This window comes from Mus caroli, unplaced genomic scaffold (assembly GCF_978045245.1).
Source record: "Mus caroli unplaced genomic scaffold, Mus_caroli_1 scaffold_13, whole genome shotgun sequence".
In the NCBI taxonomy this organism is placed as follows: domain Eukaryota; kingdom Metazoa; phylum Chordata; class Mammalia; order Rodentia; family Muridae; genus Mus; species Mus caroli.
Window position 1 is genome coordinate 59,053,019 of NW_028227268.1, and position 25,938 is coordinate 59,078,956.

The 25,938-nt window shown below is 43.0% G+C and overlaps 1 protein-coding gene and 1 pseudogene across 1 annotated transcript in view; both read left to right on the top strand.

The window, feature by feature from the left end:
* The window catches only part of Cox10 (cytochrome c oxidase assembly factor heme A:farnesyltransferase COX10), a 119,282-nt gene that overhangs the window by 63,495 nt on the left and 29,849 nt on the right, over positions 1–25,938 (top strand). Inside the window, exon 5 of the mRNA XM_021177982.2 lies at positions 23,999–24,069. Within this exon, the coding sequence (XP_021033641.1) occupies positions 23,999–24,069 (71 nt within the window). The remainder of the gene's footprint in view (positions 1–23,998; positions 24,070–25,938) is intronic.
* LOC147001489 (U2 spliceosomal RNA) lies at positions 11,439–11,610 on the top strand (annotated as a pseudogene).

Genomic DNA, 25,938 nt, shown 5'->3' on the forward strand with positions numbered 1-25,938 from the left:
CCATTTTCTATATTCATTTTGTAAATCTGAGAGAGGACTCAGCAACTATTTAATTGTAGTCATCCTGTTGTTAAGAACAAAATGGTGGTGCTACTGAACTCAGATGGGAGAAAGTACCAGAACACATTGGAATACCCAGAATTTTATTCGAAACCTGATGTATAAAAAATAACTCTGTCACAGAAGACCATTTGGGGTCTTTAAAGTATATCATCTACAAGGAACATAAAGAAAGACTTCTGTGGCACTCCAGTCAGGGACACCAGCCTGGATGCAGGGCGGAGTCAGCAGTCCTGCATGTGAAAAGCTGTGTTTATAAGTAGCTCTGGCCTTGGCCCTCCACTGTCTCTTCCAGGCCCTCTGAGGCCTCCAGTGCCCCCTTGCCCAGGTCACCAACCTTGGCCAAGTATCTGGGCATTTTTTTTTTCTGTTTTCTTTTATGGTTTTGGTGCCGCCGCCGCTGCTGCTGCTGCTGCTGCTAATGATTTAAGACAGGTTCCCATTGCTACCGTGACTGTCCCCAGCTCAAACTCATTGAGATCTAGCTGTCTGGGCCTCTTGAGTGCTAGGATTAAAAGTGTGCATCACCACACCCAGTTTGTTTTATTTCGTTTGAGGATTGAATATTTTGGATTGTTCTTCTATCGGTTGCTTTTACATTACAGTTTAAAAGATCACATTTAAAAGTAATTTTTGCATCAAAACCGTGTGTGAATTTTCATACTAAAGCTTTTACCTTTTTTTCTTTCTGGTCTGTCTCCTGATTTTGTTATCAGAAAATAACATAGAGTGGCTGCCTTACTTCCCTATTGTAAGAGACTCTGAATACCTCGCCCACAAAGATCTGTACACTCAAGTCTTAGTCCAGAAGAAACTAAAAGCAGCATGACATGACACACCCACAAACTAAAAGTCATCCAACATCGGAGAAATAGTCGTTCACTTAATCCAATCAGTCTGTGAAGCTGAGAGAAGTACAGGGCTTTATAAAAAGAGATTCAGGCAGCTGGGGAAATGACTCTAAGGGAGCTTGCTGCATCAGCCTGGTGACCTGAGTTCAAGTCTCTGGCACCCATGGTAAAAAGCCCTACATGGCTGCACCGTGAAAACAAGTGGAACCCAGGAGCTTGCTGCTGAGCCAGCCTAACCAAAACGGCACACTTCCATACCTGTCTCCTGCCATCGTGACTGTAGCAAGGGAATTCAAGAGTGCATAGAACAGGCTACCCAGCATCCTCCTTTGACCTCTGCGCACACACACACACACACACACACACACACACACACAGATGGACAGATGCACTCCCCCATACACACATGCACACATATGGGTACACCACAAATGCATACAACTCACACATGATTTTTTTAAAGAGTAGATTGATTGCAAATGGCAAAGTGTTGCTTGATGACTGCAGAGTGGTAAGGAGTGAGGGACTTTGTTTATGCTGGTTGCCAACCCGCCTTTGTCTCTGTAACCTTGAAGGACAAGAATCATCTTTATAGCACTAACAAGACAAATTAGGTAAAGCACAGAAGCCCCTGGGTTTGCTTGTGCCCTCTTCCCAGGCTGAATTCTTACAGGCCAAGGAGCCACCGCCTCCTGGATTCTTCTCTAGGGAAATTAGGGAGATGTTGAAACTCCCTCCATGTCTGCCTGAACCCTTCAGCAAGAATTACAGGGGACTAGGGAAGGGCATGTTCCAGCCACCCCCGCCCACTTGTTCACTGAGGAGGCAGAGAGCCTGTGAGGGGATTTGCTCTGGCCCTGGCTTTGCATGATGAAAGAGTTGCATGTAACCAGAAGGCCTGGGTAATTACAGTGCATCATGAAGAGTGGGTCAGAAACAGGCAAAAACTTTATACCCTGTTTCCTGGTGGCACTAACTGAGAAAAGAGAGTTAGGAAATGTTATCAAGCAGATTATTTCCCCTTAAAGTAAACCATACCCTAGCCTGCCTGGTTGTCACACGGTAATACACACATCTGGGGGGATTGTGGAACTGCAGTCACTGTAGGAAACACCACACTGCCGTTCTTGGAGTGTGTAGAGAATGTAGCTGGTCTCCACTTCTAGGGCATCTTCCTGTGGAGAGCAAACACTGAGAGTCACAGTGGCAGGTAACACTGGCAAGAGCTTCCCTAAATAACGCACACACCTTCTCACCATTTCTGCCAATGCTAAAACTACTATTTGCTTGTGTGTGGGGCCCATCACAGTTCTCTAGCTATGATAGAATTTAATCATAAACTAAATACCGCATCATTCTTCAGCCAAACGTCATGAAATCACTGTTGATGAGGGGAGGAGATAAAGTAATTGGATTAGAAATGGGTGGTTTAAGTTTACACCATTTTATTATTATATCAGGAATTTTTGATATTTGAGCTGAGGCTTTCCACAGCTGTGCAGTCACTTGTGCCTGGGATACGCATATGAGCCAGGTGCTGTGACTCTGTCGCCTCACATTCTGACGGAAGATACGTTGTGGAGATGGCTAAGTGTGTTACTTTAGTATGCTTTGCATGAAATAAAACACTGATCTTTGAACTCCTGCAGTGCAGAGCTGTGGTCTGTACATTCTTTTTATCCCCCTCTGCACTAGTCCTCGGCCGTGAGGAGTGGAATCCGGGCAGTGGCTACACAAGAGTTTCTGTTCTTACATTTTCTGTGTGTAGTCGTTTCCTAGTCACAAAGGTATGCATTTTAGTCTTGCAGAGAGATTGCTCTCTCTAGAGTGTTCTTATGAAATATTAATACTCAGTCATTGTTTGAACTTATAAGCAGTTGGTTTGTAGAAAGGGAGAGACAGCTCTCTGTAGCATGAGGAATGCCTGTGCTGTGGAGGACTCCTGGCTCTGTTTAATTTTCCTATGTCCATTTTGATTCTATATCATAGCTTGGCATATTAAATTTTAAAATAAAGTACTAATAAAAAGTGTGCATTGTTACTTGCTGAAATTTAATGTTCAAATACTGTGGAAGGGATTGTATAAGAATGTTAAATATTGTTTTACGTTTAGTTCATTTTAGATTTATGCAGTTCCAAAAGGAGCACAGCCCAGTGGATCTGAGCTTCTGTTGAAATGGTTCAACTGTGTAACATGATGAGCGGCACCATGTGGGCATGTGTATCTGAGATGATGTGTGCCTAGGAACATTTGTGACGTTCCCCAAGAAAAGCGCTGGCAACCCTTGGCCTAGTTCATTTAATAAAATTCCTTAGAACTCGCCGTAGATTCATTTTAAAAAATAAGCCACATGTATTCAAACAAACTACTACTTATTTTATCAGTGGTAATGTGTGGAAATCTGTGTTCTCATCCACTTAAGTAGAGCTCAAGGCAGTTTCTGTACTTCCTGTAAAAACAAAATGTGGGGACTTTGAGTGACCTGTTTTCAAGTTACTGAGACTGCTATAAAAGTGCACATTTAAATTGAAGCCAGTGAATTAATTGTTAATAAAATATTTCTGACCTTCTTTAAAAGAGACTTTGAGAGGCCCTCTGGCTACCCCTTACTCTGTACCGACTGTAGCTAAATTACACAAAATTAGACTATCAGGGTTTATAAGAAGTTCAGCCATAGTATTTCTGAAAAAAATAAATGTTGTTATTTTAAAATTGAGTTAGAATGATGATCCTTAAAGAATTCTCAAGTGGTGGGTCTCATCTATTTTTGTGTGCCTGATTTAATTGAGCTAACAGATTATAAATTATAATTGCATTCAGCGTGTGATGTAAGGCTCTTGGTGTACTCAGGCTGCACCGTTGATGATCAAGCCTTTTAAATGCTATCACTGATACCAGATATACTAAGGCTGTGAAATTGTATCTGTTGAATTAAAAAGAAAAAAGCTAAGTTGGAGATCCCTTACATCCTGCCTTTACTAAGAGCGTCAAAACATCACTAACTATGACGTGTAAATTGAGAGACGTTTATCATAATTGAAATTAAGGAAATACCTTTTGCTTAAAACTTGTCTTTGATTCAGATTTTTCATTAGTTCCCAAATAATCTCAGTGAGGCTTTGTAGGAGAGCATCCTGGGACACACATGACATTTGAGGTGATAGACAGGGTCCTTCGATTTTGTATAGATGTTTCCTGTCAGGTGACATTGAGCTGGTGTTTACAGACTGGACCCTGTGGTCTCTGCTCTCTTTCAGTTGTATGTTCTAGGTGCTTTTTGCTTTGTTGTTAGAGAATTTCCATCCATTTCATAAATGGTATTTTTATTTTCTTCACTAAACTGTTTGATGATATAGATTCCACAGTGTCTTTGAGTTCAGCAACTGTTACAAACTGAAGAGAAAAAGGAAAGAATGAGTCTTTGTAATTGTTAAACACCCATATAAATCTTAAGGAGTGCAGGGATATTCACCAGGACATGTTTACACGGACAGGAAAGCATTCTTGAAGAATGAAGAGACAAAGATACAAATGTGGTTTTGTTTTGTTTTGTTGCATTGGCATTTTAAACTAGCTATCAAGAAATCTGGCAAACAACTTATGCTAGAAGTATTTGTTTCTGAAGAAAATAAAAAAATTAACTAGGTCCTGAGATGCTTTAGTGACTGTTCTTACTGGAAGATGAAATCCATCCACCCTTGTCAGTGGTGTTTCAGAACCTCAAACAAGCCTGTAAGGTATGAGACTTACTGTGTGTGTGTGGACCACAGATGTCTTCACCCCCAGAAGGAAAAGCGCAGAACGCACATGACATGGAAGAGACTGAGCCTGTTCTCCATGCCTGTGTGCTGAGTAGATCAGGACTGAGGAGGATATGCTACAAAACAGCCCTGTTGCTGAACTCATGGGACGAACCGCTTCAGGACTAGGTCTGGACTTGGCATGGACAGATTATGTTGCCTCAGTATTTTCAATTAAAATCCTTGTTTGAGAACATCATAGTCTCATGCAGCTGTAAGAAAAGCTAGAGGTCCCACATGCCTTTGGTCCAGGTTGCCCCAGCAGGGATATCTGTCATACAGAACCTGAGGATAATAATGATCTGTTGTGTCTTGAAATGTTCTTTAGTCTGTCCAAATGGCACTGGTTTGGTTATGGATTTTGGTTTTTCTGTTGTGTGTTTGTTTGCTTGCTTGTTTGTTATTTTATTCTGATTATAGAATGGTACATAACTTTGCATGTAAAATCATCTTTAAAATTAATAAATATTCAATCAGATTGCCAATACTATTAGACTTAAGTACAAACCCATACTACACAGCAGTTTGTTTCTGAATGGGTAAGCACTATAATTACACAGTGGGGTGCCCTTTCCTTTCCTGTGCAATTTGTTCTTTCGGCAGACTTTATTAGAATCTCTGTCTAGATCATTTGTATATAGAGCTTATAAAATTGCTATCTGTGTACTTTTACTAGTTAACTTTTTATAGTAAAGGGAGCTGTTGTGTGGGTAAGAAGCTGTTCAGTAGTACTTTAGCAAACTGATCGTTTACTTTAGGCTGGATTAATAGCGCTCCAGCTTTGTTCTGTGATAAATCCCTTGCAGTAGTACTGCCTGATACGCAGACCCCGTCTCTGCTCTGAGTTTTTCTGTTTTAGGAGACTGGGAATATACCCCGGGACCTGCGTGGGTCACTGAGTGCTGCAGAAGGACCCGATGCAGTGTCCACTTGAAGAGCTAGACTGTGGGGGTTCCCTCGATCCTGAGGCTTGCAGGCCTTGTGCTGTTGAAGAATCAGGGCGCTGCTGTGAATGTGTGCATAAGGAGGGAGTATCATTTCCTTCCCAGGTTTATTCAAATAGGAAAACCCTGTCTTCCAGAGGCGTAGTCCGTAAACCCTGGGGAGTTTGGATTGGAGCTTTACACCTGGGCTTCATCTGACATATTTTTCAAACCTATAGTCAGGAATTCAGGAAGCTGAACAGATGGACTAGACTTTCAGAGCCCAAAACCTATCCTGTGGATTAATACATTTATCTAACAGAATTCCGGCTGTTTGGGCTGATTGGTTGTTTTCACCTAGCTTTTATATTTTTATGTTTTAAGTAATGGCAGAAGACATTTAAAACTAATGAGTTAGCTTATAGATGGAGCAAGAAAGGCAGGAAGCATCGGCCTAGACCTAAAAAGAAATGGTGGTGGGAGAATGGAATGTTAAAAGTCTTCTGTCTCTGATAACTACACCAGTGTGTTTCAGTGAGAGCAAGGTGTCACGGGTGATAGTCACAGGTGATGTGTCACATTAGTGCTGTGTGGCGTGGCGAGGCAGTGTGTGCAACACAAAGTACTTGTACTACATGTGTGGAAACAAGGCTGCGGTGAGTCATTTGATGTACCATGGGTGAATACTACCACACACTTCACTCTGCTTCATAAACCTTTACTTTGTTGTCCACATTCAGTGATGCAGTGTGACATGGGGTCACAATGCACTGTGTGCTGGATGGACACTCAAGAGCAATGATGTGGAACAGAGGCCGGGAACCAACGTGCCCAGGCAGGTTTGAGGGCCATGGCCCCGGCAGGGTGTCCTCACCTTTAAAGTGAGCATAATGATGGTCCCAAATGGGGCTGGAGTGAGGATTACTTGGGTTCGCCCTCAAAAATTCCTCCTCATCCCCGGGGAGAGTAATAGCACTGACTGTAAGCCGGGCCTGGCCGCAGCTTGTCAGTACACACGCACTGCAGACTGCTCTGGGCCCTCGGTTTGCTTATCTTTTCTGTTTATTCCAACAGTCACCACGTTGATGACGTGATGAATGTGTATCCTAAGTTAGCCTATTAACCCTTGTTAGGTTAGCTCATAATTCAAATGAATTATTTGTTCAAAACAAATTTGCCACTTGACTTATTGGAAATAATATTTCTTTAGCTGAGAATGTATGTGATTCTTCAACTGGAAAATTGATTTTTAAAAAGATTTTGCCAGGCCTGTTGGTACACTCTGTCCAGGAAGCAGAGGCAGGCAAGTCCATGTGAGTTCTAGGCCAGCCAGAGCTAGATAATGAGACCCTGCCTAAACAAATCATTTTCAGATTTTTATTAGTGAATTTGTTTTTAAGACTTTGAAATGAAATAACCGCAGCACATGTGGGGAGATGGCTCAGCAGTTGAGAGGGCTTGCTGCTCCAGAGAACCCAAGTTCAGCTCCCAGCACCCATGGACGGGCTCATACCTGCCTGCAATTCCAGTTCCAGGGATGTGACACCTTTATGGCCACCTCGAGTATTCACAGAGCCATAGGTGAAATTAACACACAAGCTTTAAAAATTAAAAGAAAGTAACCTCAGCACATTTTTACATCTAGATAAATAATATTCATTAGCAGTTAAACTAAACATGTAAAGGTATAAAACTGGTATCATGGAGCTGGTAGGCAGTTCATTCAGTAAAGTGCTCGTATCTGCTATACAGAACCCGGGTGACAAGATGGGACAGTGTGTGCACTCCCAGCCCTGGGGAGGTGGAGGCTCACAGACCTCAGGGATCGCTGAGCTCACAGCTCAGCCGGCTGGGCAAGCTCCAGGCCAGGGAGAGACCCTGTTTCAAAAAGGAGGTAGATGGTAGATGGTGACTGATAGACAACAGTGTGTGACCTCTACATGCATGTACACATATGTACATGTGCGCGCACACACACATACACCAACAGGTGTATAAACACGCTCATGCAATTTCACATTGTTTGCAAACTTGGACATTTTGCGCATAACCATCGCAGATATAGGTGAGAAGCCAAGGCGCACAGAAGCTGCTCTCTTGCAGTGGTCCTCGCTGCTTTGCAGTACTGAACGACGTGAACAAGGCTAACAGTGGTAGTCAGTCGGCAAGGATCAGCAGCAGTGAGCTGAGGCCAGCACTAAAGGGACAAAGCGCTGAAGAATACGAAACTCTCAAACAGGAGCGCCTCCTCCACAGCAGCTCGTCCTGCCCTCTGAGGAAAGACCCTCCTCACACTGACTTTCAAAGGGATTTGTGAGGAAATTTTACATTTCTAATATGTTTTGGAAAAATCTAGACTTAATGTGGCTTTAAAAATGTAATGTTGAAGTTTGAAAAACTTTCCACACCAAACCATCTACAAATCCTTTGTAAGAAACACATAGCCACATCTATCTGTGTTATTTAGTCTGTTTATGACTTGTCTGCCCTTATTGTAATAAAGGAAACTTTGAAAGTGAACAGAAACCCCATAGCCCACCACTGTGAACCCAGCATCGATGCTAAGTGCGGCATTGGTTTGCCGTCTTCCCTGTTAGTGAGCATCCCTTGGCTGTCTTAAGTCCTGTTCCTCACATTCTGTCCTTCCCTCTAGTTTTTCTTCCTGTTTTTACCTGTTCAGAGCACTGCAGCACTGAACACTGTTTATGTGGCACGTGGCTCCTCCTTCCCTGGGTAGATTCCTTCCAGTGTAGTTTCCCATGGGCAGAGTTTCAGAAGTGCAGTATCTAGCAGCAAGCTGACCCCATTTCCCCCCCTCTCCAACATCAGGGTACACCCCTTTCCTTCCCAAGTGACAGAAGCAGTATATGCTGGTTTGCGTAGTCCTGTTTCATTTTAAGCTCTTGGCATGTTTAATAATAATCCATGTGACCTTCCAGGTAGCAATCCAGACCTTTGGCTGTTACATACATACTGTGTGTGCTCTGCACGCAGTCAGCAAGCCTCAGGGAGTTCCCTCCACAGTTACAGGGTTGCAGCTGATTTCTTTGCCGAATAGCTTTTAGTTGTTTGACTTATTTTTAATTAACAAATAACAGCATGTTCTGTTGTATAACTGACATTTGTATGTATGTGTAGATTGTAAAATGACCAAACCTGTCTAATTAGCATAGCCTCACCACAAATACCCTTTCTTTGTGATGAGACCACTTCAGTCCACTCTTAACTTAGCTCCTTGAGATAGTCAAGGCATTAGGAAATAATTGCCACCGTGCTGTGCAATAGATCATGTAGTAGCAAATTTCTTTTAAAAATAACTTTTGGCTGTGACTGTCACACCGTGATGATAAATGGTAAAAGAAATGATGCCTCAAATATAGTTACTTATTAGAACCATCATTTTGAAAAATCACATTCGTTTACGCTAGGCTTTCTCTCGTGGCGCCTAGTCATATATTATTTAAAATTTTTATGCATGAATACTGTCTGAGACTTTTTGATAGCCATAACTTGTAGTGTTAATTTCTCTGTCTTATATCACATTTTGTATTAGAATGTTTAAAAGAAACCATTATTAAATGTCAGTCGACATGTGTATTTTTGCCTCTACAGACAGAGCTATGTAGGAATAGGGGCTATTTTAGTTCATTGTCCTTATGGAATGAGAGCCACTAAACTCTAGATTAGTGTGATAATTGTTATAAAATTTGGCATCACAGACTATTAGATTACAGGGAATTTATTTTCTTTTTATTAAACTAATAAAATGTATTTTAAAATATACAACTCAGTATTGACATTTTTTAAGTCATCAAAATAATTTATAATAGTTAAATGCCTCTTAAATATACATGATATGTTCTGAAGCTAAGTCAGTTTTTAAAATCTTTTTGGAACATTAAACATGATAGAAGTTTTTAAAAAAAACTCTTATGAAGCCCTTTATGAACGTAAATTATGACAAGTTCCTGGTTAGACAGAAACTGTTCCATCTCCAAGGGAGAATATGCAGTATAACTGTGGCTTTATAAAATTAATTGGATAGTGTTCCTTCTGATTCTATTTTGTGGAATAGTTTGAAGAGTATTGGTATGGGAATTTATTTTCTTTTTTTTTTTTAGGTTTTTCGAGACAGGGTTTCTCTGTATAGCCCTGGCTGTCCTGGCACTCACTTTGTAGACCAGGCTAGCCTAGAACTCAGAAATCTGCCTGCCTCTGCCTCCCGAGTGCTGGGATTAAAGGCGTGCGCCACCACGCCCGGCGGGAATTTATTTTCTAATGTTGCCTTATAGTATGTACCAGTGATCTATTTACCTTTCCATTTTTTATACTTTGTGATCATTGTAATAATCATTGTTAATACTCTACTCCAGAATGCATGCCTTAGAATTCCATTGCCTCAAACCCAGAGAGATGGCTTAGCTGGAAATGGTGCTTGTCACTAAGCCTAATGACCTGAGTTTGCTCTAAGACCTAGATGGTAGAGATTGTCCTCTGACAGCCATATGTACAGCAGGGCACACACATGCCCACAGAGATACACATTGAATGAATAGGTAGGTAGATAGATAGATAGATAGATAGATAGATAGATAGATAGATAGAGAATTTCACTCATGTACTTAAGAGGAATAGTACATAATGTGGAAGGATTTCTGAGGCTATGACATGGCTTGGTGGGTAAAGTTTGATCTCAGGAACCCACATGGTAAAAGGAGAAAACCAGCCCCCCAAAGTTGCACTCTGACATAGCATGTGTGTGCATGCATGCATGCATGCATGCATGCATACATACATACATACATACATACATATATACAATGTGACTAGAATTTTTTTTGTTTTATTTTATTTATGAGATAGATGTAGCCCTGGCTGGCATGAAACTTAGATCTGCCTGTGTTTGTCTCCAAGTGCTAAGATTATTTATACATACATGTGTTACAGTTCATGTGACATTTCTAAAGTAAAGTATGATGTAAGGTGTACTTATCTGTGTAATTTGCTATCAGATATCATTTACCACGTGTCTTTTGGGTCTGTTTTTCACTATTTCTTAATAAACATACTGCTAATATCCAGCCTTTTCTCCTTTCTATGTCCTCTTGCCTCGCTACAAGGAAGTTATAAAACCAAAGGCATGGGCTGGTGAGATGGCTCAGTGGGTAAGAGCACCCGACTGCTCTTCCGAAGGTCCAGAGTTCAAATCCCAGCAACCACATGGTGGCTCACAACCATCTGTAATGAGATCTGACTCCCTCTTCTGGTGTGTCTGAAGACAGCTACAGTGTACTTACATATAATAAATAAATCTTTAAAAAAAAAAAAACTAAAGGCATCTCTTAGAAAACCATCTTTCCGACCTAGGCCTGTAATTCTAAGTAACTGGAGGCTAAACACAGGATTCACTTTCAAGACTTGCTTGGGCTACAGGGAAGTTCAAGACCAGCCTGAGCAACTTCTGAGACCCTGTCTTAAAATAAAAATTAAGAGCAGACTGGGCACACAGTTTCTTGGTAAAGTATTTATCTAGAAAATTCACAGCCGGGCATGGTGGCACATGCCTTTAATCCCAGCACTTGGGAGGCAGAGGTAGGCGGATTTCTGAGTTCGAGGCCAGCCTGGTCTACAGAGTGAGTTCCAGGACAGCCAGGACTACACTGAGAAACCCTGTCTTGAAAAACGAAAAAAAGAAAAAAAAAAAAGAAAGAAAATTCACAACACTCCAGATTCAACCTCCAGTTGGGACCAAGAGGGCATCTTCCAGTTAACTCAAACCCAGTATTTGAAATTGAAAATATTAATTGCTTCCTGGCCTTTTAGCTAGGATCAAGTATAGTTCAGTTTTCATAAGTCTGCTGTCGTATGCATCCTCTGTTTGAGGTGTATAAACGGAGCAGAGAGATAAAATGGAAGCCTGCTCCATTGACCCTCATACCTCACTTACCACAGTGCCCAGGAATGCCGCACCCCTTCAAAGGACTAAACTAAGGTTCTCAAAAATTAAAATAATAATTCAAAATAAGTTCAGCTATTAATACATTTTTCAGAATGTTTAATGGCGAACTAACATTTGTCCCAAGATTTCACTCCGATTTTACATGGATAGCTAAGAAGGAACACCATAATGCTTCCTGCCTCTTAAGAATTATGTCAAATTGCATCAATGGGAGGAGAGGTCCTTGGTCCTATGAAGACTCGATAGATGCCCCAGTGTAGGGGAGTTAAGGGTGGGGAGGTGGGAGAGTGTGGGTGGGTGGAAGAACACCCTCATAGAAGCAGGGGGAGGGAAGATGGGACAGGGTGTTTCCTGGAGGGGGAGAAACAGGAAAGGGGATAACATTTGAAATGTAAATAAAGAAAATATCCAATAAACAAAAAGAATTATGTCAGATAAGTGACATAGATATATGAAGCTTGTGATTCTCTTAATATTGGGATTTGATGACCAAATGGAACCCATTTAAGCTCTCCTGAGTCACACTAATAAAAGCTGTTGTCACATAGCAGTTACTTTGTGGGTGTTTTAACAAGTTAGCCTGGGACCTGGAAAGGTAATGAGTAGTGAAGAGGACTGCTCTCTCAGAGGACGTGAGTTCAGTTCCTGGCCCTACAGTTGGCTCTAACTCCAGCTCCCCAGGATCTGACACCCTCTTCTGCCCTCTGTGGGCAGCTACACATATGTGAGCAACGCATCCATACACATACAAAACTAATAAACCTTAAAAATGCATCTGATTTTTAAATTTTTATTTAGCAGAAAATTAAAAATAAACTCCTACTATACCAATCAGTTAGTTGGCTAGTTAGTTTGGTTGGTTGGTTGGTTGGTTGGGTTTTTTGTTTGTTTGTTTGTTAAAGTTAAGGAATCACTGTAAAACTAATTGTGAATTTTATCTTGGTTTTTGTTGTTGTTGTTGTTTGTTTTGCTTTGGGGTTGTTTGATTTTGTTTTGTTTTGTTTTCAGTTTTTAAAGATACTTTCTCTGTGTAGCCCTGGCTGTCCTGGAACTCACTTTGTAGACCAGGCTGACCTAGAATTCAGAGATCCACCTGCTTGAGTGCTGGGGTCAAAGGCTGCGCCACCGCTGTTGGTCCTGATTGTGAACTTTGTCCTTATCGTGGCTTCATCTTTCTTAGCAACACCTAATATCTTGTATTTATTCACATACCAGAAAAAAAAGAAAAAAACAAAACATTTTCTCCATTTTCTGTTAGCAGGAGACTTGGAGATATTTAGTGTTGATTCCGACTTCCCCTGCATAGGTTGGTTGGCCATGTTGCTGTCCTCAGGCCCTGTGGTGAGGTGGGAAGTATATGTGGTGTTCTCTAGAACAGCAGTACTCAATAAGTGATTTTCTGTGGCTTCTGAGAGAAAAGCCTATAAAAGGCTTAAATTCTGAGGGTTCTGGGCAGTTACCCAGCATTCCTACCCATCCTGCATGACAAACGGCTTACCCTTCGGTAGGAATTTCCAGCCTTCCCACATCTTTCAGTAGGAACTGCTACCCGCTTCTCACACATGGGCGGTCTACTTGTACACATACTCAGCTTACCAGCTACAGCGAGGGCAGTTTCAGTCAGCAGAGTGTAAGTGGAACAGGGAGAATACAGGGCACAGGACAGTTGTTAAAACCTGGTAGGAATAATCAGTGGTAGGAATAATCACCTTCTGCCACCCACATGTGCAGAAATAGCCTCATACTTTTCTCATTTAATGTGCATGTTATTCAGTTGTTATTTATTATTTCAAGGGGATGTTTCTTGCTTCTACTTACTATATTATAGTTTTGTATTAAGATTCACAAGGAAACACATTTTGTAATATTGATGTTTTGTGGAGGTTGAAATGTGCTGTGATTGCCCCAGGACAGCATCTCAAGGGCATGAAGAATACAATGTCTCATAATAACCAGGTCATTTCCCTCTATAGGTTCATGGGGTCTAAGGTTTAAAGATACACTGTAATGTTTGGGGCAGTTCATAGAAAGCAAATATAACTACCATTTAAAAGGTCAGTGTGTGTAGCACTGTGTTTGCTGATAAGAAAGGCTTGCATTCTTCCCTCCCTCTGCCCCTCCCCTTCCTCCTTCTGCCCCTCCTCTTCTGCTGCCTGGAATAATCTCTCACAGATGATTAGACAACAGGTGCCAGGAGAGCGAGGCATACTGGCTTTGTGCCACATGTGCAGAGTGGAGATCCAGTGTCACCCCAGGTTTTGGTGTATCGCTGTGTCCTTCCACGGGAAGGGATAACCCAGTTGAAATACATACTGCAGCTCCTGAGGGATTAAGTGTTTCCTTTGCTTTATAGTACAGAATTTTACAGTGTCTTTGTTTGGGAGTTCTCAGATTGCTTAATGATTTCTCTAACCCCCACCCCCACCCACTGTGACCAGATGTGTATTACAGCAGCAGCGTTCGACCCTCTGCAGGTTGGCGCATTTCATTGCACAGCTTGTGATAGAGCTTTCCTTTATTTATCAATGACATTTAGATCGTTTGCATTTTAGAGAGCCAATTGAGAGTCAAGATGTTGTTCTGTTGTTTAATCTTTAATCTTGTATTCTTTAATATTGTTGCATTCCATAAGATGCCTCTATAGCGTTTCAGTTGTAGATAGAGAGCTCTACAAGGATTTTATTCATTAACCAGATTTATGTCTATAGTGAGCCACAACTGGAGTAGTACTAATTGGTCATTTTCCCAATCTTTTAAAGTTGAGGGGTTTGGTTTGCTTTTGCAGGGTCTGCTGATGCCAGTAACTTTGGGTGCATTTATTTCCTTTTCAGAACAGCTTTTAGAACTCACTATTTTAAGAATAGATTCTGAGGGAATTATAGCCGTTGGCAGCTGTTTGAATGGAGATTCCTTAGAGCCTGCTTAGAGGTTTAGAAGACTCTCAACTCACTCTGGACTCCACATTGAGGAAGCATGGGCATTGTGAACTCAACTCATCCTCCCTCTCTCCAGTTCACCTTGTGTTGAAGTAGATAATGCTCTGGAAGGTGTGTGGAGCTAAGAGGAAGGGTTGTCTGGGGAGCGCTGGGCTTGTTCCGATGTCCAGGAGAGGAATCCATCGCTGAGAGATACAAGCTGAATCTGCTGAGAGGAGCACTGGAGCACTGAGTTTCCTGGAAGCTAGGAGACAGGAGTTCCAGGTTGGACTAGTGCCTGGTTGGGAGTAGGAAAAGGAGTTTGTGTCCTGTTAGAGGGAGCCGGTGCTCAGTAACAGAGTTAGTTAGCAGCATTGAAGGTGGAGGAAGGAGAAACGCAACAGTTGCTTGAGAATGGCCCGAGTGATAGCCCTCCCTACGGGCTGGAGCACTGGAGCTGAATGGCGGGGTAGTGGGGTTGGCAGTGAGGAGTGGTGAGGACCTAGTGGACCTTGGCAAGCATGTCCTGAGAACGGTGATACCTCACCCGGCAGCGTTTACAATGCAATGCTTCTGTACAGGCATGGCTCCAAACATGGACTCTAGAGGAGCCTAGTCAGCCCTGACATGAGTCAGCAGGGCCCCACAGAGGCAGCATGGTGTGTGCACTGCTGAAAGCCTGCCTCCGAAGAACTGGCAGAAGAGTCTAGGAGCATGGACGGCTAGGAGAGTTTTGCTCACCTCGCTGGAATATTCACATCATTCCCTGGGTGCTGCTGCCCATGCTTTATGCTGGGAAAGAACATGGCCAGCTTAGCTCCTAGAAAGATCACTGACTGCTGTGTACAAAGTGAAAGGAAGGAGGTCAGCGGGTTGGGGGAGATGGTAGAAAAGTAGCAAGTGACTAGGAGGGCTGAGCCCCTGGGGTATTCTGGGGATGTGATAGTGACTGTGTGTGACTTATTGGAGATTAGCATTTTGTCTTCCTATGTGACTCTGTGGGAAGAACAGATTATGATTGGTTAGGGTTCCCTTAATGCTGGTTTTGTTTGGATGAGTTTAGTAATTATTTTATTTAGTTAACTTAGAGAGTGGCTATCTAGGTGTCGTATCAGTTTGGTCATGCAGTCAGGGTAGGCTCTAACAGGCCATCTCCCTGATTCCCTCTTCAAGGCTGTAGTTAAAGGTGTGTACCAGCGACACACCTGGCTTGGCCTTACTTTTGGTTTTTCCCTAACTAGAAAATGCATGATCACCATTTAGAGACTGCCGTATCCAGGGATCCATCCCATAATCAACTTCTAAACGCTGACACCATTGCATACACTAGCAAGATTTTGCTGAAAGGACCCAAATATAGCTGTCTCTTGTGAGACGATGCTGGGGCCTAGCAAACACAGGAGTGAATGTTCACAGTCAGCTATTGGATGTATCACAGGGCTCCCAATGGAGAAGCTAGAGAAAGTACCCAAGGAGCTAAAGGGATCTGCAACCCTATTGTTGGAACAACATGATGTACTAACCAGAACCCCGGAGCTCTTGTCTCTAGCTGCATATGTATCGAAAGATGGCCTAGTCAGCCATCAATGGAAAGAGAGGCCCATTGGACTTGCAAACTTTATATGCCCCAATATAGGGGAATGCCAGGGCCAAAAGAATGGGAATGGGTGGGTAGGGAAGTGGGGGGCGCTATGGGGGACTTTTGGGATAGCATTGGAAACGTAATTGAGGAAAATATGTAATAAAAATATTAAAAAAAAAAAAAAGAAAATGCATGATCTCTATAGACACTGAAAAATCGGGAAGATAAGAGTAATAAATCACCCTCTCTCACTACTCAGAGACAGGTATTATAAATATTTCATTTTCCTTCCATCTTTTGTGAGAAAACAGTGTTTACAAATTGAGATCCCCTGGCAGGAACAGAAGGTCACTTTACAGTAGAGGCTCTGGGAGCTAGGCAGGGCTGGGTTTTCTTTTACTCTAGGATGCAGTACTTGCCTTTAATAAGGACTAGGTTACTAATGTTTTGAGCCTTTTTTATTTTTTTTTTCTTTTGAGGACAAAGCCTTCATGAGAGGTGGTCTGTGTGACCTCTTCAAAGAACATTGCCCAGTCACCATGTGCATGAAAACCACTTTTGATGGATGCCAGACTGCCTCCATTGGCTATTTCAAATGCCTCATGGGGAAAATCTCAATGGGAATGAGTTGTAGTTTGTTTATTGGAGGTAGACCAGTAGGGCATGGGTAACAAGGGAAAAGTGACAGCTGCCTGGGCATCTTAACTGGTTTGTAAGAAGAAATGATATGTGGGTCCTGCTAGAGCCCCTCTCTGAGCTTTTTATTTTTTTTTTAAACATCCCTTTTAATCTGGTTGGAGATTGATGGAGATACTATCGAGCTGTTAGGCTGTGAGCTGGATGGGAATGACAAACACACAGTGACAGCTTTCGAGGGGATGGATGGAGCAACAAGCCCTGAACTGCAGGGTGTGTCCTTCTGGAGGGCCTTTGGAGGAATGTTGCTCTCACATTGTGTGTGGAGGGGGAGGGGGGAAGTGGGTGGAGAAAAGATGTGTCTTGTTACCTAGTTGGATATTTTCCCTAGCATAACTTATAGACATTGTAAGTGGCATTAAGGTACCCATCTGCCCAGCACCTTCATAGTTTCTTCTGAGTGTGGACTTTTTCTTCAGAGTATAGAAATTAGCACTTGCAGTTTGAGTTGGAGCAGTGTGTCACAATGTCCCCACCAGCACCTCCCTCCCTGTGCTTTCAGGACAGTCCCAGGGCCTGTTGGTTCTGAACATTTCTCTCAAGACTAGCAGGGACTCAGCTTCCTGCATGAGACACTGGGTTAGGAAGCAGGGAACACTGGAGCCAACTTCCTGCTTCCTAGAGCAAATGTATATGCAGGAGTAGACAAAGCAGACCCAAGCAAGACCCAGAAGGAGCCAGAGCAGTGATGGCTGAAGTCATGTGAAGGTGACTCTGCAAGTGGCACAAGGTATAAGAGCTCGCAAGGCCCTGTCCTCTGGGCTAGGCTGACTTTTGTTTCCAATGCTCCTCACTCTAGGAGTGTAAGCACACAGCTGATCTTGGAGTTGCTGGAGGGCAGGGAGCCTGTAGCTGAGGGTGTGACAAGGCTGTGAGCCTGAGGCAGAAAGCAAAAGTTCAAAATGAAAAATGGCTAAACGATTGGTGGAATTTTACAAAAACAGACTGAGAGGAAAAGCTCTTTTGAAATTTTAACCTAGACAGAAAATATATTGTTTGCTGAGGGGGAAAATGAGGTATTCATTGCTCCGGTGTTTGGAATTTCTCCTTCCTCAGGCTCCCAGGACAGTGCAGTCAGTACCTGTGAAGCTTTCATGAACTGAAGAAGGAGAGGTGAGGGCCTTCCGGATCACTGCCCCCTAGCATTGGTCTCTCCTCCCTTTTTATTCCCTCTGAGTGTTATTTCTGTGGCCATCGGCAGTGAAAGAAGCTGGTCACATTTCCCTGCTGCCTTGTACTGTCCCAGGGAAGGAGTCTCAGCTGGCCCAGTTTAGATGAGATAGGTTCTTAGGGGACCGTAGAAGTGAAGTGAGGTTACCGGTCCTGTGGCCACTCAAACCCTGAGCAGAACCTTCTGTTAGAAGAGCAGCTTAGGCCCAAGAGAGACCTGTGAGCTGTCCATCTCTCCCCAGCCTGTCACTCTCAGTGTGCTCTGAACTCTCCTGGGTACAGTTAGTTCATCCTCTTTGTTTTATTTGTTATTGCATGGCCCATAAATTTAATCCTCCAAGTCAGGAGTGTTTGGCTACAGGACGTGTCTGTGCTGAGTCAGCACGCTCTTCCTTGTACTCTGCTGCAGTTCAGCAGTTCAGCAGCCACTTCACAGCATTCACTTTGTCGTGGGTGACGCAAGGAGCCTGGCGGTGACATACAGCATGTGGAAGTGTGACAGTACTCTGCATGCCTTACTTCCCATTCCATTTATGGGACTCGAATATCCGTAGCATCTTGAAACCAATCTTCCTTGGGTGTCAAGGAAACTGTACATTCTGAGGGTTCATATCATATTTGTCTTTTATATTCAACACATTGCAAGAATTCAAGTTGTGCTTCAGAAATAGTTAAAGCCATGAAAGCAATATATATATATATATATATATATATATATACCACAGGGAAACATGAGTAGGCAACAAACGGCTGCTACATATAAGGTCTGCAGTCTAACTGCTAACACGCATAAACTTTCTCTGAACATACTCTGCTCTGTGTTTTGGAAATGCGGTTTAAATATCTAAACCAGAGCAATGAGCTAACTGAAAGACACTCTATAAAATGCATGGGAAACAGAATCAAGCAGCAGGAACTCTGATCCCTTGGTGTGCAGAAGGGGTGCCGTCGTCACTAAAATCAACCCACAGGCTTAGTTAGCATGGAATTTCTGCCCAGATGTTGCTTTTGAGAAATTGAGGCCCTCGTGGAGTCCAACGCTGCCACCAGTCTGTGGCACCCTGGAGTTCTTTGCTGCTTTCTAGCCCTGGTCACCAGTTTTTGGATGGCTGACCCCCCAGAAGAACAAAAACCATTCCATCTTTCCTATCTGGATGAACTAATTCATGGAAATGCCTGCATAATGAGTAAGCACATGTGTGCACACCCATGACAGAGCTCAAGCCCTGAAAAGTATTGACCACCAGTCTCTGTGCTGTGTTAAGAGTGACACCTGGTAGATAGCAGCATAGCATAGCATAGCTTGTGACTGAAATCCTCATTAGTCCATGCAGTGAGGATGAAACACATATTTCAGACCAGAAAGAAAAAGTCATTTCAAATGCCCCAAAAAATGTATTTGAAAATTGGGGTAAGGTGGTGATGTGAACATTTACAACGGACTCTCTTAACATGAGACTGCAGCTAATTCAGTACAGAATGTGGATTCTGACAGGCAGATCACTGATAATACTTACAGATTATACATCACTTTTTACTGAATATAGCAGTCCATGCCTATCTATAAGCATCGCTTGCACTGATGGCTCATGGAATGGTCAATGAAGACTCATCTGCATAGTATTGTACTGTGTCTCTTTAATGATAAGAATTTTATATTCACAGCTCAAAAAGTCTGCCCCTTGGATTAATAGGAAATGAAAAGCCCTTTAAAACAAATTCTAATTACATGTATGGCATTGTGAGCCACCTGATATTAGGTGCAGAGGAGGCAAGAGCAATACATGCACTTACCTGCTAAATCACCTCTTCAGTCCCATGTCAAGCACTTTCAGCGGGAGCCATGTTAAAACTAAGTACAGAAACCCATGTCAGTGATAGCTTGATCACAGTGTCAGACCCACAGTGAGAAACATAAGGGATCAGCTTTTCTGCAACCTAAGCACTGAGCAGGCCAGGTAAGGCTGTTTGCTTGTGCGTGGTGCTAGGTCCATAAACGAAGCCATGATCAAGAAAGCAGAGGAGGAGGGGAGCAGTGTGGGGTCTGAAACACAGCGACCAGAGAGGACAAACCTGGACCATCTGCACTCGTGCAAGCAGCTGCCACCAATGCTCCAGGTGACCTGCCAGAGAGCAGCACAAAACTTGGCTCAAGATCTTCAGAAGCTGAAAGAACTTGGAAACCAGCTGCAGCCTGAGGAGATCTGTCCTGAGCTGGAGAAGCTGCAAGCCTGGTGCTGCTGGAAGCCAATAGTGTGTGGCCATCCAACAGAGTGTGGCCATCCAACAGTGTGCAGCCATCCAACAGTGTGCGGCCATCAGATCTACAGCTGAGTGTAAGCTACAAACAGCACCTGACATGGAACCAGCTTTCCAAGAATCAACATGGCTGCTACTTCACATCTACTTCCAGATCTCACTAAGCTCTGTGACAGACTCTGTCCCACAGCTACACAGGAAAACCTTTGGGCAATGTTGTTCCAGAATAGGCAAAGTGACATGAAACAGAGCCATCACAGTTCGTCCCTCTGAGCATGGCACTCAGATGCACCTTTCAAGCAAATTTAGTTTCCAAATAGACCATAGCAATATATTATCTATGCTCTTACAGCCACCACACAGAGGCATTCATAGCTCCCCTACAGGAGAAAAGACAGTATTTGTCTTTGGGTGCTCTCCGTTTTCTTCAAGCTTTTTGGCTTCTTGATGCTGTGCAGCTTACACTAAGTAAGATGTGAGACGCAACCCAGTAACCAACGCTTAAGAGACTTTAGATTTTTTTAAGTGATGTTATACATTTTAAAGAGACTGAACTTTTAAAATGTTTGAATTTTTAAAGCCTGTGAGACTTCCCAATTTCCAAAATAGTTCAGAACACAACTTTGCTTGATTCTTAATGTGTGTGTCCTGGTTATTTCTTTGTCAACTTAACAAACTAGGGTTCTTTCAAAGATGAACCTCAATTGAGAAAATGGCTCCATCAGATTGGCCTATAGGCAAGACAGTAAGTAGATCATGTTCTTGATTAATGATTGATGTCGGAGGGCCCAGCCCACTGGAGATGGCACTGCTCCTGGGCAGTGGTCCTGAGTGCTATCAGAAAGAAAGCTGAACAGGGAGAGCCGTGGAGCAAGGCAGGAAACAGTGTTCCTCCATGGTCTTCAGTTCCTGACTTGAGCTCCTACTGAGGCATCCCTCAGTAATGGAGTATGTCAGATGAAGTAAACCCTTCTTCCACAAGCTATTTCTGGCCAGTAGTATTTGATCTCAGCAATAAAAAACAAACTGAGATTGAAATTGGTACCAGAAATAGAGTATTGCTGTAGCAGACCTGACGGTGTCACCTTGAGGAAGAGTGTAGAAGTATAGAAGGCCACTGAATGCTCAGAGCTTAATGAACTGTTATGAGAAATTAGAGAATCAGGATACTTCCGATCAGATGTGATACTTCAGGAGGAAGCAAAGACCCTATCAAGACTGTTGAGATTGTTGACTAAGAATTGGTGGCAATGCAACCTTTACTAGGACAATTGATGGTGACTAGCTGGGGCTGAAAAATCAGCTTTGATTATTAAGAGACACACATCATTGAGATAAAATCTTCTTAAAGTATTTTCTCAAGTTCAGCACACAGAAGGGGCCAAGGCCAGCTCATGCTGGCAGCCAAACTTGGTCTGCCAGGTGGTAAGTTTTAAAGGCATGCAGGGTTCATAGAAAGCAGCTGAGACCTTTCACTGTAAGAGGCCAGGAGAGACATTGGTAAAAGTGGAGCCTAAGGTACATTGGAAATGCTAGGATTGAAGGGGTCATGAAGAGAAGTTGAGACTTGACACCATGTAGCAGGGTCAGAGTCCGTGAAGCATGCCCAGGAGAGGTTAGTGATCCAGGTGCAGCCTGTGGAGACCCCTTCATATTGGAGATGACAGACTCCAAAGACAGGGGCAGTGGCAGGCATGGTGTGGAGCTGGCCTGAGTCTATGAGGCAAGCTTTGTGTGCTAAGGATGGCGGAGCTGAGAGGGGAGAGCGGCCTAAGCCCTTTGGAGCCAAGAACATCATGGGCGTATCCCAAATGCAAGACATCGAGCTGCAGGATTTGATTTACACTGTTGGCGTTTGGTTTTCATTTGGTTTGTTTGTAACCATGTCCTGGCACTTCCTCCTTAGAGTAAGAAGTTTGTAACTTAGTTTTGAGTTTACAGGGACACTTGAGAGACTTCAAATTGTAAAGTGGTGTTAGGTATTTTAAAGAGGCTGAACTTATAAAGTGTTTGAGTTTCTAAAGACTGTGGCTTTCAAAAGTTGGAATATGTTTTATCGTGTAATGTTTATTGATATGAGATCTTGGGTATAAGCAAGAAAGGGAAGTTATTGGTATGTCAAGATGACAAGTGGTCAGTTGTCCGGGTGGGATTGGTTGGTTGTCATTTGTTTTTTGTCAACTTGATGCACACGAGTGTTATCTGGGAAGAGGGACCTCAGGATGGGAATGCTCAGATGACTTGTAGACATGTCTGTAGGGCATTTGGATGGTTGATGTGGGAGGGCCCAGTGTACTGTGAATGGTGCCGTCCCTGGGCTGGTGGTCCTACATAGTCTAAGAATGCAGAGTGAGCAAGCCATGGGAAGTAAGCTGGCATCCGACATTACTCCATGGTCTCTGCTTCAGTTCCTGGGTCCAGTTTCCTGCCTTGAGTTCCTGCCTTGGCTTCCTTTCTCTCCATAATGAAGTGTGACCTGAGAGTTGTAAACTAAAATAAATAAACCCTTTCCTTCCCAAGTTGCTTTTGGCTGTGGTGTTTCATCGCAGCAGTATAAAGAAGGCACAGTGAGACACGCGTGTTTCTTAATAGGCGGCACCGCATGGCTCCTCTAAGTACCCCAGCCCTTCCTACACTGCTCTCTCTGGCGATGTTTTCCTCTAGCCTGTAAGAGCTCAGCGTGCAGAGCCCAGCATTTGGAGCTACAGTTTGCACACATGGATAAGTGATTCCTATCACTGATGTAGACTCAGACCAGACATTTCTGAAATCTGTTAAACATGTTTTTCTTGAAAAAAAGATTTCATGCTCAAATAAGTTTTGGAAACACTGAGTAAGCACCATTAATTAGATTTATTCCTGTTAGTGTTTCTCAGAGCCCTTATCGCACTACTATGATTCGACCATTGAGTCACTGTGGGAACAGTTCCCGGGGTTATTAAGGAACATGGCTGAAGATAGATTAACTTCTATTGAATTACCGTTTCTTCTACTGATTTGCCTCCAGCCCATTTAATCAAAGATTTTCTCAAATAACTGGTCAGATTTTGGATTACTTATATACCCCTAAAGTTGACACGTAGGAGACATTTGATAACAAATTATAAAACTTATTTATATAGTTTATCATGGATTTGGAAATTTCTTGAGCTGCCTTTTGACAAGTAGACAACAAAAAACTTCATTGTGGGCATGAGAGACAACTGCTGAGTGTACTGTTTAGGCTGAGGTGCTGTAAGCTTTATGATCATTGTATCATGTGAAATCTAGCCTGTGCCCGGCAGAGCAAGAAAACCAAACTCATAGCCTCACCTCAACTCTTTCATCTGGGCTGGTAATTGCTCCTGGTCTCAGCAGCAGTTCTGATGGCCGATATACCTACAGGCATGGGGTATGTGGTGGACTCAGGTGTGAAAGGCAACTTGGGTAGGAAAGAGTTTATTTATTTAATTATTTATTTTTATTCTGCCTTAAATCTGTAACAACAGGGCTTAAAGATTGTAACTGTGTATTTAGCAAACCGTTTTTAATGAGAGTGAAAATACATATTCTTTACAGTGCATTTTTTTAAAGTTTGTCTCTCCCAGAGAATTTTTCTTTAGGAAACGACACAGTATTACTTCATGTTATCAGAGTTGAGATGAGAAGTGGGGGCATCTTAGTGGATGAGAGGTCTCTGGCACCGCCACCACCAGAAAGAAGGGAAAGGGCTAAAATCTGCTGAGGAAAGAGTGTCAATATATGGTATTTAATAGCTTCTTGTTTTCTGTCTGTTTTTCCAGTTTTTTGAGGTGCCATTCGACTCAAACATGAATAGAACAAAGAACAGGCCTCTGGTTCGGGGGCAGATAAGGTAAGTCATGGCTGATCCTCCTCTACATTCATGGACTTACTCATCCTGAAGCTTGTTTTATTGTTATGCTCATTTAGCGGGCTAATTATAGTAAGTTTTCCCCTAGGTCCCATTATCTATCTAGTCTCAGGTTCTGGGCCTCATTAGCAGTGTCAGATATAAGCTCACTGGTAGAGGGAGGCCTAAATCCAATCAAAAAGGTGGACGGCTGTTCCCATAATATTTGTGCTACTGTTGTACCGATATCTTTCAGACAGGCCATTGTTGTAGCTCTTGGGGTTCATAGCTGGGTAAGACTGATGACTGCTTTTCTCCTCAGGTAACGTGTATGGCACCGTCCTGCACTATGAGCAATGTTAGTCAGTAGAGATGAAACGTCTAGTTGAGTGCCAGCTAGATTTCTTCATGTTCAGTGCCTAAGTAAGTGGACTCTTCAGCAATGGAACCTTACCCTCTGGTTGTAGAAGGTGACCAATTTTGTGGCAATTTAGAATTTGGTGGGGAGATTCTACAGAACCCCTTTGGCCAAAGACTCAAAAAAATATAGCTCATTCCCAGTACTGATGGTTGTACTTGGTGATCTAATATGTCTAGTTGGGACATTGCCTTCCCCGTTATATGATAAGTTCATTTAAATTCCATTCGTATGTGTATATGTTTTAGGAACCTTCTACCATAGTAGGTCTCAGTATAGTTTTGCTATGGCCTTTAGCTCTCCCTCCTCATATTTTCTCCCCTATCCTATCCTGCCCTCCCATCCTCTTCCCCATGTAATCCTCCTAATTTCCCACTCATCCCTTTATAACAGTATATTATATCTCTTCTTCTGGAAGATCCCAGAAAGTGTGTGTGTGTGTGTGTGTGTGTGTGTGTGTGCGTGAGAGAGAGACAGAGACAGAGACAGAGACAGAGACAGAGACAGAGACAGAGTGTTTGTTTTAATGCATTTACTAGACAGGCACTGTCATAGACTGAAGGGCAGTGATGACCAAGGTAACAATTCTGTGTCTTACAGGATACCAGATACCAACTTCTTAAGCACCTTATACAGTGCGCCAGATTCTACATAGATTATACAAATAGTGATTTGTAAATACAGGAAAGAGTATCTGACACAAACACAGGGTCTCCCTCTTCTCTCACCCCATCTACCCTGTTTATTTTTCTATTGCAGATCACTGTTCTGAGCCCAGGGGTTCTGGAGATCTCTGCAGAGTGCCCTGCAGGCTTCACAGGCCATGACTCCACCTCTGCCCTTTTCCTTTCATTTCTTCATTTGTTTTCTAAAGCCAGACACCTGGAGGTAGCCTTTGGCTTCCCTTGTCCCTCTCTTTGTTGTTTAGTACCTCCAGGCCTTTTAGCCTTCTGGACAGTCCTAGAATCTGTGTCCACTTGAAGTAGGTGCAGGTTGCTCAGCAACTGGCTAGCTTCTCTGCCTTTATTTTCCCATTCTCTTGCTTCCACTCAGTTGGCAGATGCATCTTCTTTCAGTGATCGGATTGGTTCTCCCTTAAACCTTTTTACAAAATTCAGTTAAGACAGAATGTTTTGTTTTGATTCCTTCCAGTGCCGCCAAGGCCTTTCCTCAGTACACTTCCCTGCAGCTCTTGCAGCCTCTCCCTGAGGCGTCTGCTCTCTTGTTCTCATCTGCCCTCACCTCACACCATGCTTCTCCTGTCTGCCAGGCAGCCAACTGTGCCCGTGATGGCCAGGGAGCCCGTAGGCTTTGTTGTGCTGCTGTTACTGCGTCCTGCTCTGTACTTGGTACTGTCATAGCCCTGCCCAGTGCTGTCTACTCCTGCCTCCCTCTCCTTCTCCGTATTATTGCATTGTGAGCTCTGAGACCAAGGTCTCATAAAAGTCATGTGA